At 44.8% G+C, this 17,004-nt stretch overlaps 1 protein-coding gene across 1 annotated transcript; it reads left to right on the top strand.

The window, feature by feature from the left end:
- Nucleotides 1-684: 684 nt before the first annotated feature.
- LOC136533316 (DNA repair protein RAD51 homolog 2-like) lies at nt 685-7,672 on the top strand. The gene is made up of 15 exons (XM_066525877.1): nt 685-856; nt 957-1,070; nt 1,212-1,361; nt 1,851-1,954; nt 2,051-2,114; nt 2,264-2,319; nt 2,615-2,695; nt 3,104-3,169; nt 3,285-3,376; nt 3,458-3,574; nt 5,219-5,362; nt 5,449-5,502; nt 6,193-6,318; nt 6,946-7,149; nt 7,390-7,672. Exons 1-12 carry the CDS (start codon nt 773-775, stop codon nt 5,469-5,471), a joined length of 1,095 nt encoding a protein of 364 aa, XP_066381974.1. The 5' UTR covers nt 685-772; the 3' UTR covers nt 5,472-5,502; nt 6,193-6,318; nt 6,946-7,149; nt 7,390-7,672.
- The last annotated feature ends 9,332 nt before the right edge of the window (nt 7,673-17,004 follow it).

Genomic DNA, 17,004 nt, shown 5'->3' with positions numbered 1-17,004 from the left:
CACCGCTTCTACAGCGACTGGTACACTACCTTGATCTCCGACTGCAGCGACGACCGCTCCACGCCCAGCAGCTCCTACAGGTTGTAGTCCGACACCCACGAGCCGCGGATGCCCCTCGGCCTGTAGCCGCTGTCGCCGCCGCCGCTGGATGCTTCGGCTCGGCACCAGTGGCGAGCGCTTGCTACGAGTGCCGTGGCGGGCCGCGAGGAGCGTAGCCTTGGGGCGGCAGGGGAGACCGAGACTGTGTGGACGAGAAGCGTGGACATGGCAGAGCGTGCGGTTCAGCAAGGCGTGCCGGAGGTCGAGGAGTGGCAGCAGCTCGACCGGGACTGCACGAGTTCCCCCTTCCCTCTCTGCGAGGTGATGGTAGGAGGTTGAAGACGAAGCTGACATGTGGGGTCCATGCGTCAGCGGTTGGAGAGAGAGAAGCAGCAGGGGTACATAGGTCATTTCGCATGCTATGTAGGCCTTTCTAGGCTCGCTGCCACGCTGGCGTGCCCATCTGACATGCCACCTTGGTAAAAATGATAAAAATATAGGAGTGTTACTGTTTACGATGATAAATAGGTAGGGACGAACATAAAAATGACAAACGGTGAATTGCCATCCTATGGAAAAAATAAATAAATAAATAAATAAATAAATAAAAATCCCCACTAGCACAAGACGCGCGCAAACAAAAAATTGCGAATCCCAATTCCCCCCAAACGGCAAAACCCCTCCTCGTCGCCGTCGTGCTCCGCCGCCTCGAGCCCCTCTCTCGGTGATCGCGATGGCGAACATGCCGGTCTCGGAGATGCGGCTTCCTCCCCACCTCGCTCACCTCCTCGCCGCGCGCCGCCTCGACACCGCCAAGGTCATGCCTCCCGATTCCACCTCCTCCATTGCTGCCGCCGCCAAAACCCCGCATCCCCTAATCCGCGCGCGCCTCGGGCCTGCGCTCTGTCCCTATCCAGGACGTGCTGTCGCTGCCGGAGGTGGAGCTCATGGCCATCCTCGACGCCGGCCTTCCCACCGCACGCGCCGCCGTCGCCCTCGTCAGCGAGGCCGCCTGCCCGCCCTACCAGACGGTACCCTCTCACCCACCTGTGCTCCGCTTGCGTCCCTGCCTCGGATTTGGTGGGGTTTCGACTCAGTGGTCGATTTGGGGTTGTAGTCTGTGACTCTGGGTTAGGGTTTACACTGCATTGACCTGCCCTGGCGCTGTGCAGGCGCTCGCGCTTCTGGAGGAGCGCGTCAGGTTAGGAGGCGGCGTCCGGCTGGCCACCACGCTCTGCGGGTTGGACGAGGCATTGGGCGGAGGGATCCCCATGGGAAAGCTCACAGAGGTGGTTGGGCCCTCGGGGATCGGCAAAACGCAGGTGAGCTGCTGATCTCGGAGACTCACGCTTAATTACAGCACCTCGTAGGGTGCTGTGGATGCACTGATTCACCGTGTACGAGTGTGGGCCAGGTGTTTGTGAATATGTACCAACATGCTATGCGTTTCCATGAGCTTGGCATGTAGTTGGGACGATGAGCCCCTAGTTTTATTCTTGAATTTATGAACGATGTAATATCTCTCAATCAATAAAGCTCACCGAGTATTTTGTCAAAAAAAGGGAGGAAATGTACCTTGTGTATATGCTTCATGGGATGCTGCATCATGCGCCTGCAAGTGTTATGATTCCGATTCCAATGGCCTTGGGCATCTTGATTGAGTCCACTGATCAATTGCCATTTTGTCGTGCCAAATGGTTATGGAGCCAGAACATTTTGTGCTAACTTTATTGTGCATTATCTCATCGTGTTGCTTGTCTTGTATGTTTTTATTTATTTAAATTTTGTAGTTATGGTTTTGCACACTGCAGTTCTGCCTGAAGCTTGCGTTGTTAGCAGCTTTACCAGAATATTATGGAGGTTTAGATGGTCGAGTTGTGTATATTGACACGGAATTCAAGTTCTCTTCGCGGAGGTAGCTGAAGTTAATGACTACTGTTTACTACTCCCAAGTATACTTTAATAATTTTTCTTTAGTCGAACTTCTCATGTTGCTGTTGATATGTTGCAGGATGATTGAGATTGGTCAGAAAAGTTTTCCTCAAATATTTCGACAAGAAGGCTTGGCACAAAAGGTTCTCATACTCCACATGATTATACTTGGGAACCTCACCAAGAAACAATGCTAGGGAACCTTGCTAATATTTCTTTCAGTTATTGTAGTACTGTTCTCACAATCCTGAAGTCTTGCCTGTTGTTTCATATCCTTTGTTTATTTTTGCAGATGGCTGGGAGGATCCTAGTAACGCGACCAACATCTTTAGCTGATTTCACCAAGAGGTATAGCTGTTCTTGAAATCAGTGAACTTCATTACCAGCGCTCTTTCATTTATTTGCAAAATGTACAGACTGATATTTTGAGTATTTTAGTTCTTAGGCGCATGAAGGACCGAAAGTTCCTTAAAGTATCTTTGAGATTCTAGTACCATGCTGTTGAAAATTCAGGAATGCTTGTCTTCTGCTCACTCTCATGCAATCATAGTTTAGATCTTGTGCTTTAGGTTTATGCTCCTCACTAAACTCGACATGTTGTGCTAACACTGTTCCCCCACCCCTCTTTACTGTCTTTCTACAGTTTGGAAGAGATGAAGGTGACTCTTCTTCAGCATGATGTGAAGTTACTCATTGTGGATAGCATGGCTGCTCTTATGTCTCTGTAAGCTATGGACATGGAATTCCTTAGTCTAGTTTGCAAATAACTTGCTGTATATTTTAAAAGGTTGAAGTGTATTCTTGTAGACACTATTCTACATATATAAGTATCTTCTTTTGCTGGCAACCAGATCATCAAAATATCCAATTTCAGATTGAAGTATGTTTGACTATATAATAGCATAATGTCCAAACTGCTATTTTTGTAGCAAAACAAGAGTCCACGGCTGCTATGTAATTGACTAGTTCCTGTGCCATCTCACTGCCTGCTACACCTCCAATGCTGGCTATGCTTAGGAGCATTTCACATGTGTAGGCTTTAGGTTTTACATAAGCTGAGTTTATAGTTCCTGAATAGTTGTGCTATCAGTTGATGGAAAACTAATCCTCTATTACATCCTGTCTGTAACAGGGAGAATGAGAAGGCTACAGCGGGTTTCAGGCAACACCCTTTAAGATGGACTCTTTCTTTTCTTAAGTGTGTCTCCCAGTCTCTTAATGCTCACATAACTTTCTCTATATTGTTTTAGTTTACCAATATTCATCCTGCTGACATACCTTTTATTTCCTCTCTTTCTTTTTTCCTTGTGTAGGTCTATAGCAGAGTTCTCAAGAGTTCCAGTCGTGGTTACAAACCAAGTACGCAGCCAAAGTAATGATGACGGTTACCATTTTTCCTTTGAAGGTTTGGACTTTCTTCCTATAACAGCTATGTTTTAAACAATTTGTCGAACTTGACTAAAGTATGTGTCAAAATCATCTGCAGTGGACAAAAAGGATGGTAATAAATGTGCTGAAAGGTTTGATTCTCATCTTGTTGCTGCACTAGGGATTCAGTGGGCTCATGCCGTAACTGTCCGTCTAGTCTTTGAATCTCATTCAGGTTTGTCCTGATATTTTTCTAAATACAGAAGGGGCTTATGTTCTCTTTTCATCTGCCATTTATGGATCGCAAGTTTGCAACACTCATACCTGGATTTTTGAATTCATATCACATCAGTACCTATTATTAAGATCAGTATGAATGCTTGGTGTTTTTTTTTCTTCTATATTTCAAGTTCAACTGGTTTGATATGCTGCCTAGTTATGATTGCATCACGTTAGTTTTATCTTAGAACCTGATTTCAGTTTTGATGTTTGCTTGAAGCGCGCAGAAGCACAACTAAGCGCGAGGAACTTTTAAAAATGCATTGCCATTTTTTTTACCTGCAACATAGCACTACATCAGTGAGTAACATTTAGTGCTGCATCATAATATGGCAAATTTGACATCACTTGGTAAAAATTGGTAGGATATGAATAAGAATGAAAGAAATTACATCTATGTTTAGGAGTCTTGCTCTCTCTCTTTTTTTTAACGTAAGTGGCAGGAGCTTGGCCTTTCAATTAAGATGCAAAAGAACTTCTAACTTATACCGATACAGTATGCGGCCTCAAAAAAAAAAAAAAGACCCAAACACTCAAGGCACTCTTGGAGCAACCTATTGGCACCACCAGACCATGGGCCAACACAAACATGAAAACTAGAAATTAATTAGGATACAAATCCAAAAGCCCTCTTACATTGGTCAATGTCATCCTCACCCTCCAGGCCACTTGCTGGGCCGTTTGAAAGTTGTTTTCAAATATGCGTCGGTTTCGCTCTTTCCAAATGTTCCAATATAGATTGCCATACCGTTGAACTTGCGCTGCTCATCTTTTGGGCATGGTTTTTGAGGCGTTGCGGCATCCTGTGGCGCTGGGGGTACACCTGGCACCACATTGCAATGTTCCCAAGTTGCAACTTGTAGCCAAACCCCTTGGGCAAAGGGGCAGAGTAGGCACAGGTGGCGACACGCGTGTCCTGTTGAGGCCAGCCTCGCAAGTTTTAATTGTCTGCAGTGAGGATCTTGTCTTGGATTAGTATCCAAGTGAAAAGTTTGCACTTATTTTGAGTGTGCCTTCCATATTAGATTTCTATTGTACTTGATGTAGGATCCTTTGAATTGTATGTTATGCTGAGCGTGGGGAGTACTGTTCATCCGAGCTCCACCTCCAGCTGATTGTGTCTTGCATTTCAGACTGTAAGCTCACATCTTGTAAACGAATCCATAAAGCAACAAATTCTTGGAGTTGGACCGTGGTAGTTATCTTGTTGCGGAGAGCACTGATCCAAGCATCGTTCCTCATCTCTTTCTCAACGGTTTTTGTTTTTTCTCATGACAAGCTCAAAATGTGTGACGCGAGGTTCCTAGGCGCTTCTCCATCAAGGAGGCTTGCTCTGACAGGAAAATCTTTATATGAGTTGCTGAAGATGTGCATTTTCGCTTACTAAAATACTCCCTGTTTGCATCATGTTTAGTCTTTGTCACTTAATAGCAATTTCACATTTATCCTTCTTATCATTTTAGATGAAATAGACTAGGGGCTCTCGGTGGGTTTCAACTCTAGCCTATCCCAACTTGCTTGGGACTGACAGGCTTTGTTGTTGTTGTTGTTGTTGTTGTATCGTTTTAGATGAAATAACTATAAATTGCGTTTGCCATAGGCCACAGGTTCATCAAGGTGGCAAAATCACCTATGTCTCCAGCAGTAGCATTTCCATTCATTGTTGAATCATCAGGCATTACATTACTAAGTGATGAAAGCATTGATGTGACAGGTCCTGGGATTACCTCAATTCATTGTCAAGGTACAATCTATGTTTGTTCTGCAGATAATGGGCTTAAGCTTGCAGTCTTCTTGTTATTTGTCCTTCTAACACAGATATTTCTCCAGGTCAAAATGTTCTGGCTCGATAACCATTTGAATGCTACTATGTCTACTGAAAAGGTGTAATCCTACTGCTCTTTGTTGTCTACTGGACAATATGAATATATTTAATTTAATTTCAGTGCACTCTCCTCAAAGTTCAGGAGTAGTCTTGCTTCTGTATCCTGTTTTCTCTACATAGTGTACAATGTAAAAGATATAAGAGCGTTTTCGAATTGCTGTGAGTATAAAAGGGGTTAAGTGCTTTGCAATTGTTTGGCTGGGGCTATTAAGGGGATGAAAATACTTTTGACCTGAAACTGTGGGGTCAGTTACCCACAGGAGATTTTTTTTCCCCATTAAATAAAAGAAAAGAAAATATGTACAAGGGAGTTTCATGGGCTGGAGGCCCATTAAAAGGGAAAAGGAAAGAAACATCAAGAGGAGCTATTAAGCCAATTACTAAGGAAATGCACATCTGAAGGTTTTGCTCTAAGTAAGCCTGAACAAATTCAACTTTGAATTCTCTCTTCCATCTTGCCAGAGAAAGGACACGTCCATAGAAATTTTTGCTACGTGACACAGATGGACCAGAAAGCCACAATGAGTGTTTCTCTGTCAACATCATTTCCAAATCTTTGCCTTCCTTCAATGAACAATTGGTATAGGTTAAGGGTCCATCAAATGTTCACTAACTGGCTAACTGCCAGCATTCACTGGCTAGTGGCTAAATATATTCTAATTTCTAACACTGCCTTTTGTTAACCACAGAGAATAAGAGATTCGTTGGGATGTCTGAAAGGACTCCATAGATTTGTTTTACCAATTACAAGGCTTGATCTGTGAACTGTCAGTTCATGTCTTATTCCTATCGCTTGCAGAAAACTGATACCACAGGTACGATAATTTAACAGTTTTGCTTGAACTCATTCATTTTATTTTTGAAAAGGGAACTCGTTAATTGACCTGGTCCTAAGCTCCTGATCTGTTTATTTTCTGGAATACCTTGTCCTTCTGAGTTTCAGTACTCATCTTTCCAGTTATACAGACAGTTAAAGGTAATATTCAATCGTTGCCACTCTGTACGTGCCTATCCAAAAGTGATAACATAGAAGTTATCAGTCCTAAATATCTTGGTCCTAGGTGTTCTTTTGTGTTGCAATTGTCACCTGTAGCCGCTCTAGGTATCATTCAAGTGCTGTATAATTATGGTACCAACATGATTAACTCCAGTAATGATCTGGTTCTTTATTTTGCACTATGTGCTGTATTGGAATAAGGTTCACCTGCGTGGGTCAAATTGGTTGATGTCAAATCTGGTTATTGTGGGTGGTATGGTTTCTTTTCTGTTCAGTTAGTGGGAAGGGTATTCCTGCTGCTGTCTACTTTATTCTGCATAAAAAAACGAAAGTTATGTCAATCTTTTCCATTATGTTTCTGTGGAACTTCCCTCCTGCAACTGTCCAATCAATTTGAAAAGATCAATTCTTTGTAAAGAAACTTATTTCTTTTGACAATTTGCAGGTCTCTATCCTTCTTTGATAAGTTCTGTTCGAGTGTAATGATTGAGTGTTTTTCCACGAGGATCGAGGAAGATTGAAATAGCTGGCATTCAGTTGATGTTTATTTCCAAGTATCCTTTTGTGGTAACCTAGCAGGAACAAGATAAATTGATATCATTCAGGCCTGCTTTACAAAACATTGTTTAGATGGGTCCTTCATAACAAGGTAAATACTTCTGTACCAAAACGTCATGAATTTGTCTGCAACCATTAGCTCAACGATTTCAGAAGCAGATCTTTGTTTTCTGGAAGGGGAGATATCTATAGGTGCCGGAAATAAAAAAACAGCAGTCGTATACAAGAGAAAAATCACCTTGATGCAGTTTTGTGTAACTCATGTAGAAGGTCAAAGCAGTAGATTTTTACTGAATTGACTGAAACTTTTGTATGTACTCTGAACTTGTAGGTTTTGCCCTACCTGCACCTGATGGCGGTGGGATCTGCTGTTTTCGTCTGTCTCGGAATCAATACACGGTACAACAAATTTACTATGATCTTTGCAGAAAATTTAATTGTCCGTGTTTTCTTATGCATGACTCCGCTGCCTGATCCATCACTCATTAGATAATAATGTATAAAATCTTATAGAATCCCTGATTGGACATTCAATATCATATACGCTGAACCATGACATTTTTTAGTGGAGATGATGTCTGTGGGTTTAATTTGGTCTGGAGTAGTGGACTTCCTAAGAATGGATACCAATCCTCCACGTCTTGCGATAGCATTTTTTATACCTCGAAAACCTCGTATGGTGTGTGCGCCACATCATGTCCGTTTTCCGTTTCCACCCACAGAAAAGAACAGGAGCGACAGCCCACAGTTGTCACCTTGTGTGGGCTCCTTTTTCCTTCTAAAAAATCTCCAGCAATTACCAAATCATATGAGAATCCTTTGAATCCTTCTAGGCTTTTGTTTACTTCAATCTAGGACTTGCTCTTCTCGCCTATTCGCCCTTCCTGGCTGGAATAGGCACCCTAACCAATCCTCCTGAAAAGAAAAGAAGCTGCTCACCTTGGGGAAACTTCTGCGCACATCATCACACCACCACTAATACGTATAGCATATGCTGGAGCCTGGGGGTTGTGTTTTACCGAAGGGACAGTGCTTGCTTTTGGGAGGTTAAAGAAACGGAGCTAGGTGCTAGGGGAACCAATTGAGGCGAAGGCAACTGAACTGTCTTGTTAGTAGACACGAAGAGTCACTTTACGGGCTCTGCTGATCGCTCGGCAATTATAGAAATTATAAACTAAAAGCCCAATGCTTCCTTTCGTGCGATTTTGACGGAACGCTGTCGATCAGGCTCACTTTTGGGAGTGGTGGTCGTTTATCCTGATTGGACGAAAGGGGTATGTCTCTAGAAGCAACATACTCCTATTTGATCATGGGACTCATTATTGATAGGTCATGGGGAGCACCAGGATAACACACACTGTGCAATCGCAACTGCAAACACCTAACAACAACTTACTCCCCCACATGACCTGAAAAAGCAGGAAAATATTCACCATATTATATATATATATGTGCTAGTGCGTTTCCTCATTTGGCCATATAGGGGTATTTTAACAATAGCCCTGGCCACTGCTATTTTGAGTGAGGGGACATAAGAAGCTTTACCTGGGGGCATCTGAAGAAACATGAGATGTATGAAGACTGGATTCTGTCTGGAAACAACGACTTCAATTGTTCCTGGGGCAGCTGATTCTCGCAATCGTGTTGTGCACCGTCTGGTTGGAAATTAACACTAGGGCGGGCTAGCTGGATGTAGATCGAGTTAGGTATTTGACCACGCTGTTATGTTTGATGACGCAGTTTTATCCCATTTTAGTAACCAGCTGTGGGCCCCCTGAACCACTTGGCCTGGTTGATTGCATGCTGTAGCTATTAGCTAGTGTTGAGTCAGCTAACCAAAGTTACATTTAATCAGCATGCAGTATGGCAGTTCACGTTAATTAAGAAAAGGGGGCAAAAAAAAAAAAGGTGTTACCAGGTTTCTAACCTAGGAAGGAGTCAAACATGGGCGTCGCGTCTGGTAGTTTGGCTGGCTGGGTCCAAGGTTTGTATGGAGACGAGTCCAGAGAGTAGACATGCGTGCCTGACCCTGAGAGCGAAACGTGAACCAATCGTTGGATGGTGGGACCATCCCCATCCGTAGGTAAACTCCTTTTTTTCCACAAGAGTATGTATAGGTGTTACAAGTACACTCCCCCTCTCCTCCCATGAAATGATTCATCAGTTGCATCCCCCGGCCGCTGCTTCCCTTGCCTTATCCGTGGTCCGTGCGGCCCCAACCCTGACAGCACCAGCCTCCAGGCGGCGGCCGCCACACACCCCTAGCTACATACAGTACATCCTAAAAGGCAAAGCAATACCGTGTCGTGTGTGTGATTGCCTGCGCAAGTCACACAACATGACCTGACGCTTTGCATTGCATTGCATTGAAGCTAGCATACCTACTATTTTCGGCAGGTGTAGACAGACGCTAAAGTACACAGGCAACAGCCGCAGCCCCGCAGCAGCATCGTTTGTTTCGGATGATGATGATAATAAAGTAGCAGTACCATGTCGCTGCGGGGTCGTTTCCAGAGCGTCTTAATCTATGGAGCTGATCAATCAATTCAATTCTGGTTCTGGAGGTAGTGGTTAGATAATAAGTGCCTCTTTAGTTTCCAAAATTTTACAAAATTTTTCAAGATTTCCCGTCACATTGAATCTTTAGACGCATGCATGAAGCATTACATATAAATAAAAAATAAAATAATTACACAGTTTAGATGAAATTCACGAGACGAATCTTTTAAGCCTAATTAGACAATGATTGAACACTAATTATTAAATAACAACGAAAGTGCTACAGTACTGTTTCTTAAAAAAAAAATCGCCAGCTAACTAAATCAGGCCTAAAGCGCGCGCCCAGAATTAGCCCAGAATCATTTGTTTAGCGGATGGATGGACAATGGGTGAGGTGACCGGCAAACCATAATGTCCACAAACAAAACATAGTTTTCTGATTGGTTGAGCAAGTGGCCCGTAGCCGTAGTAGTAGTCTATCATTTGATTTGAGTCAGCTGTTTTTTATTCGGCTAGGGAGTAGGGACGGACAGTATGTGATTTGATTGATGTGTTGTGTATTTATTCGGCTAGGGAGTAGGGACGGACAGTATGTGATTTGATTGATGTGTTGTGTGAGTAGGGACGGACAGTATGTGATTTGATTGATGTGTTGTGTGTGGACTCCTATTTCCAAACTGTCAGCCCGTTGGGTTGATCACTTGTCACCTTGTTTCAGCCCTTTTTTTCATTTTATTCTCTCTCACATAATACTATTAAATCATCTAAAATCATCCAAAAACTGAACAGCCGAATGGTCCACCGCCTTCTATTTTGATGGCTTCCACGTTATTCCCTTCCGTCCCAATTTATCTGTCGTTTTTGGTGTTCGTGCCACGACTTTGACTCAATTTGTATAAAATATGTGCAATATTTGTATCTCCAAATAAATTTGTTAAAAAACTAGATTCAAAGATCTTTCCATTGATGCTAATTATGTATCATAAATAATAATATTTTTAATATATATTTTGTTAAAGTTATTTCTCTGGAAGCGAGAACGACAGATATTCTGGGACGGAGGGAGTATATCATAAAAATAGTACTCCATCCGCATCCGACCACAAAAGAACACAACTACAGGTCGTGCCGGTAAAAGTAGTTTATATTTGATGAAATTTCTAGTGAACACTATTTACATTTACTGGCTTCAAAATAATTTATTATAAAAAATACATTTCGTAATTAATCTAATAATATTTATTTGATATAATAAATATTGATTTTTTTATATATAATTGATTAAATTTAAAATACTATATTATAATACTGTGTTAGAATTATATTCTTGAGGAGTACATTATACTAGGAGATTAGCCTAGCATAGTATAGCTAGGCTGTGGTTGGTTGCCTAGCGTTGCCCGGCCACTTGCGCTTTGTCTCTGCATCTTACTGTGTCGGCACTAGCGTTTCCTTCCTTCCCGTGCTGGCCAGTGACGACCGCGTCCGCGAAAGCAGACACTCCCAGAAATCATACGACACATACACAGTATGCACGCACACAGTGGCGGAGCCTGAAGTAAAATAGGGGGGGGGGGGGGGGGGGGGGGGGGGTTCATTTGTCAATTGAATCTATATGTACATAAGTAGTGAACAAAATTAATGGAAGTACTTATAATTAAGCCACAGTATACAAAATATATTTGACAACACAATAGCTGAGCATAAAAAATTCTATAAAAAAGCAACATAAGATATCGATTGACAACCCCAATATATATTACTCAATTAGCAATTCTAATACACATACTATGTAGAATTTATTGATTGAAAAGTTAGGAAGGAAAAAATATAGAAAAATCAACAAGACTCAAAACGGCGCATAGCAACAGAAGCAAAGAAAACTGGCTAATGGAGTAACGGCTGAGCTGAGCAGGTGGGACCACTGGTACATAATTACTTTCTTTATTTTTTAGATGGAGGAAATGCTACACGATTTCTATGTCTACGTAGAGACATGCATGCCTGACCCTGATTGCTGGCTTACAATCCATGCACACTTAGGGCGCATGTAAACTTACTGTTAGCTTGCAGACTTCGCAGCTCATGCAGGGACAGGAGTGTCCTTGTTTTCTGCCATGCCGTTGTCGTGATGAGGTCGTCGCAGCGGCCGTGCTACAACGCACGCACGGCCTCCGTACCAGCCATTTGCATTGGCCTCCTCGTGATGAGGTCGTCGCAGCGTCCGTGCTACAACGCACGCACGGCCTCCGTACCAGCGTCTCCGCCGGGCAAACTCGTTCGGGAAACTGGTCTAATTTGCCACTACGAGGTCTCTCTTGCGAGATGCAAGGTTTTTTTTTTTGTTTTTTGGTCAAGTATCGTGGTTGGCCCTGTTCGCTTGTCTTAAAAATGGCTTGTTTGGCTTTTTTTTTTCAGCCGGAACAATGTTTTTCTCTCACAACAATTCAGCCGGAACAGTGTTTTTCAGCCAGTTTCAGCCAAGTTTCAGACCAGCGAACGGGGCCAATTTGTTTGGTTCACTTTGGCTCTAAAACTCAGGGATGGATGATGTGTCCCATCAGAACGCTGCAATAGTTCTTTGTTTTTTTTAAGGCGGAGGCTTTGCCATATGACAACTCTGTTTGGAAAAGGGAAAAAAAAAAGGAACTCTTTTGGAAAACGTCCATGGTACCACTCCTAGATTCGTTGAATTGCGTGTTTCGCGACGAGCGTAACAGTAATAACCAGGCGGTGTGTGTATGTACTGTACGTGCGTGCCCCGTGACTGAGACGGCGGCATCCAAAGGATGGGAACCGGATCGATTCTGAATGTCCGGTGCCGGTGCCCCCCTCCTCTTTTGTGCTACTATACTGCCACTGCTACTCATCATCATGTAGTGCTCGTGCGGATGATGGATGGATCACCCTTCCCGATCCCGACCCTAGCTTGTTGTCACTGACTGCCTGCCCCTGCCCCTGCCTCGACTAGAACCCTCGCTTCCTCGTGTGTCTTGCCTGTTAATGGCCACTCTTGTCTACCTGTCTGTCTAAAAGTCACGCTTTTCCGTGAACTTTTGCTGTGCTCTTTTTCTTCTTCTCTCGTACTCCTACTAATCGGTCCCGCCTCGCTGAATTTTAACCAAAAAATATTGATCCCGCTGAAATATTATGAGAGAAAAATACCGTTTCAACTAAAAAAAATCGAACAAATTGAATATAGAGTAAGCCAAACGTGGCCAACAAGATCTAGCTGCCTGCCGGCCTAGGTAGACCGCCGCAATCGATGACTGAATGTAACGCTCTCATCACTCCATCAGCTGCGTCGTCTCGATCGTGATCGTGACAGGAGGGATTCGTCGTCTCAGCGTGTCGATCGTCGATGGGTGGACAAGACGAACCATTCAGGGAGGGAAGTAAAAGGTGCTGTACTACTACTACCTAAACGCTGATCCATTCACAGCGCTGTCGCGGCATCATTTCACAAATTTTTTTAACCCGATAAATAGTACCATTTTCGTCTTATTTGGTAAATATTGTCCAATCGTGGACCAACTAGGCTCAAAAGATTCATCTCGTGATTTCCAACTAAACTGTGTAATTAGTTATTTTTTTACCTACATTTAATACTCCATGCAAGCGGCTAAAAATTGATGTGATAGAGAGAGTGAAAAAACTTAGAATTTGGATGGCATCTAAACAAGGCCTGGAGATCCATGGTACAGTGTGATCTCCGAATCGCAGGAGGACAGGTACACATGTGGCGAAGCCACAGGGATCTCGCACGCGCAACGTACACAACTGCACAGCCGAACCGATGGACGATGCGGCCTTCAGCTGAGCTCTAACGCGGTCATAGGTTGTTGGCTGGCGGCCCCTATTGCACTTGCGTCGTCTACACTCTACGGAGGCCTGGTTTAGTTAAAAAAAAACCTTTTTTTTCAAAAAGTAATACAGTAGCCATCATATTAAATCTTGCGATAAGTACATGGAGCATTAAATATAGACGAAAAAAAACTAATTGCACAGTTTGGTTGGAAATCGCGAGACGAACGTTTTGAGCCTAATTAGTCCATGATTGAATACTAATTGCCAAATAAAAATGAAAGTGCTACAGTAGCCAAATTCCCAAATTCCACCCGACTAAACACAAGCCAGACTATGCGATCGACGCGATTACTACAGGCATGTCAGGTAATGCCTATACCGGCGCTAGACCATGCTCGCGCGCGACAGTTTGGCCGGGCCCCACCGCTGGGCCATGACTGCCCCTGATTTTTTATAATTTGGCTTTTTTAAAAGAAAATTTACGTTTAACCCCCTGGGCGACGTAAACTGATGTTTGGACCCTTGGGGTCGGCGCTGAGGTAACACGTCTCGGCGCCGTAGGTCTTAGTGCCGAGATGCCTAGGCGGAGAAAAACGGGGCATCCAAGTAGCGCTGACGTGGCAGGTAGGTCGACGCCACAGATCCTAGCGTTGAGGTCGGAGCCACGGATCTTGGCGCCGACGCTGAGGTCTTATACCTATACCGCGCTCCGTCTTCCTCTTCCTCTTCTTATTGACTCCGGCGCGTCCTCTCTCTCTCGTCGTTTCAGGCCGCCGCCCTCGCCAGCACCTCCGGCCCGTGGCACCAACTCCGAAGAGCTCCGTGCCCCTATTCGCTCCCTTCGACCGCCCTCGTCGCCCCATCCTCCTCCTCGTGCACTGGGGGCGAGGGCGGCCTCAGCCTCACCCTTGTTTGGTACATGTTCTCACATGATATTTTATGTGCTTGTTGTTCGCTTCAATCACCTAAGGTATGTTAGGTTTAGTCGAGGACCTCTGTATCCTAGTTTGGCACATGTTCTCACATGCCATTTCATGTGTTGTGTGTGTCGAATTATGTAATGCCCTAGTTCGTTATGTTTTATTTGCAGTATGTGAACTTGTTTCACTACCTCTGCAATATAAAAATAAATATTATGATCATAAATAATGAAAACAACGACACAATGAAAAGTCCAACACTAGGGCACATTACACAACACAATGATAATAGAAGTACATGCCGACAAACTAAATAACACAGTAAATAGCCTAAGTACGTCCATAATTAAAGTGCACTTACATGATAACACAATGAAAAGTCCAAGACTAGACAACATTGTTCATGAATAAACCATACAACTTGCAAGTCATGGAGACTACCTGAGTGCAACGAGGCCACTTTTTCTTCCTCGAAGCATCGGGATTCTCCTCCATCGTTGCTTTCGCTCGGTGCACACGCTCAAGCTTCTTCTCCCTCTCCTCCTGTACGCAGCAACACACCTCCTTTCCTCCTCTTCCTTATGCTCCTTTTCTACAGCCACCTAGTTTGCGTCTCGTCTCGATCAACTTCTTGTCCTCTGCCTCCCACCGCAAGAGTTTCTGCATCCACTCCTTGTCTTCTGGCTTGATCTCAGTGTCGATCCACTGCTTAAAATCACAGAGGAGTGGAGGGGTCTGTAATACATTTAAATGTTACGCACCAAATAAACTATGCATGACTTCATATGACAAAATAATTATTACACAACATCAATTTTCCACCATCTTGTTAATGCGGCACTGACGAAGTGTAGGTTCAAAAGCAAAATTGACACATATCCAATACCTCTGCCTATACATGTCCTCTTCATCGGACTTCGCTATCCTTGCAAGGATCACCGCAAAAGCACATGGGCACTGGAACACTAGGCAGAGGCAATGGGTCAAAGGCATTTCCGATCATCCGGCCATAACAACAAATGAACCAATTTTCGTTCTAAGAACCGAAAGCAATGACCATTAAACTATAAACCTAGGGTTTTTCCATTTGTTGCACATAAATGAACCAATAATATAACACGATTGATAGAGATTACATTGGTTTACTAGCTTTACCACGCCTTGGCATCCTACCAGTACATAATACAAAAAATTAATAATCACTTCAAACAATAAGTACTAACGTATTTAGGGTTGCAAATTACACATAATATATACCAAACCAATGCGTAAAAATGAGGAGGGGAGAGAATATAGCTGGCTCTTGAAGATCTATGGATCAAATTCAACTTTCCAAGGTCAAATTGCTCGATTCAAAAGATTGAGCGGTTTGGGGAGAGCAAAAACCCAAGAACAAGGAGGAAGAAATGAAAGGAGCCTCGGCCAGGGAAACCTTGGCGTGGGTTTTGAATCCGTGCCTGACGCCATGGATCTTAGCTTTTAGGTCGACAGCCGAGACCCATGGCTCGGAGGTTGGCGCCAAGATCTGTGGCTCTGACCTCGGCGCCAGGGTTCGTGGCGCCGACCTACCTGCTACGTCAACGCCACTTGGATGCCCTGTTTTGCCTGGCCAGGCATCTCGACGTCAAGACCTAAGGCACCGAGACGTGTTACCTCGGCACCATAGGCAACGGCGCCGGTCCCCAAGGTCCAAAGATCAGTTTACGTCGTCCAGGGGGTTAAATGTAATTTTTCATAAAAAAGGGGCCAAATGCAAAAAATTAGGGTGCCTGCCTACTTGCCTCCTGGATCACCGTATAAATGTCCATGCAGCCCGAGGCATGATGGCATACCACGAAGCACGCTTTTTTAGCCCGACACGAGCACGGCACGACCCGGTGATATGCGGGCTCGGACTGGCCTGACCCGAGGTAGCAGGCCATGCCTGGGCCGCTGCTCAGGCCCGTGGGCTGGCACGACATGGTCCGGCCTGAGTCAGCTGGCCTGGCAGCGGCCCGGCCACCCCCTCCCCCTCGGCCCCTCCTCACTCCGCTCCTTCCCTCCCAGTCTCCCCATGGCCCAGCGCCTGTCCGTCCCCGCCTCCCCCCTCATCATATATAAACTCACATCGCAACCGCGGCGGCTCACACCCGAAAACCCTAGCTCATTTCACTCGCTCGCCTGTCGCCTCGCCTTGCTGCTCTCGCCTCGTAGTCTCGCTCTCGGCTTCGTCCTCCCCAACTTTGGTGAGGTGGCCTCGACGATCTGCCTGCCGTCGATGAGCAGCTCCCTACTCCTCCTACCTGATCCCCTCCGTGCTCCCTCTCCGCCTCTCCCTTCTTCCTATCCCTATCTCCCCTTTAGATCTCGGTGGTGACTATGTGAGTTCATGTTTCATCTGCCCCTCCTTCGCCGCTCGGCGTCCTTCTAACCGGTGTTTCGTCTTCTCTAGGGTGGCCCTCGTCTTCTCCAGCATCAGGCTCCGGTTGCGCAGGTACATCCCTAACTCTAACCCTAACCCTAACCCCGCCTGTCGCCGGCGAGCAGCTCCCTACTACTAAGTCCTACCTGATCCCCTCCCTGCTTCCTCTCCGCCTCTCCCTTCTCCCTATCCTTATCTCCCCTCTAGATCTGGGTGATTATGTGAGTTCGTGTCCTCATGTGGCCCTCCTCCACCGCTTGTCATCCTTCTAACCTTACTATCATCTTCTCTGGGCGGCCCTCGTCTTCTCCGGCACCGG

The sequence above is a fragment of the Miscanthus floridulus genome, unplaced genomic scaffold (assembly GCF_019320115.1).
Source record: "Miscanthus floridulus cultivar M001 unplaced genomic scaffold, ASM1932011v1 fs_854, whole genome shotgun sequence".
NCBI classification, from domain to species: domain Eukaryota; kingdom Viridiplantae; phylum Streptophyta; class Magnoliopsida; order Poales; family Poaceae; genus Miscanthus; species Miscanthus floridulus.
The sequence above is the reverse complement of the archived record's forward strand: the minus strand, read 5'-3'. Positions and strand labels throughout refer to the sequence as shown.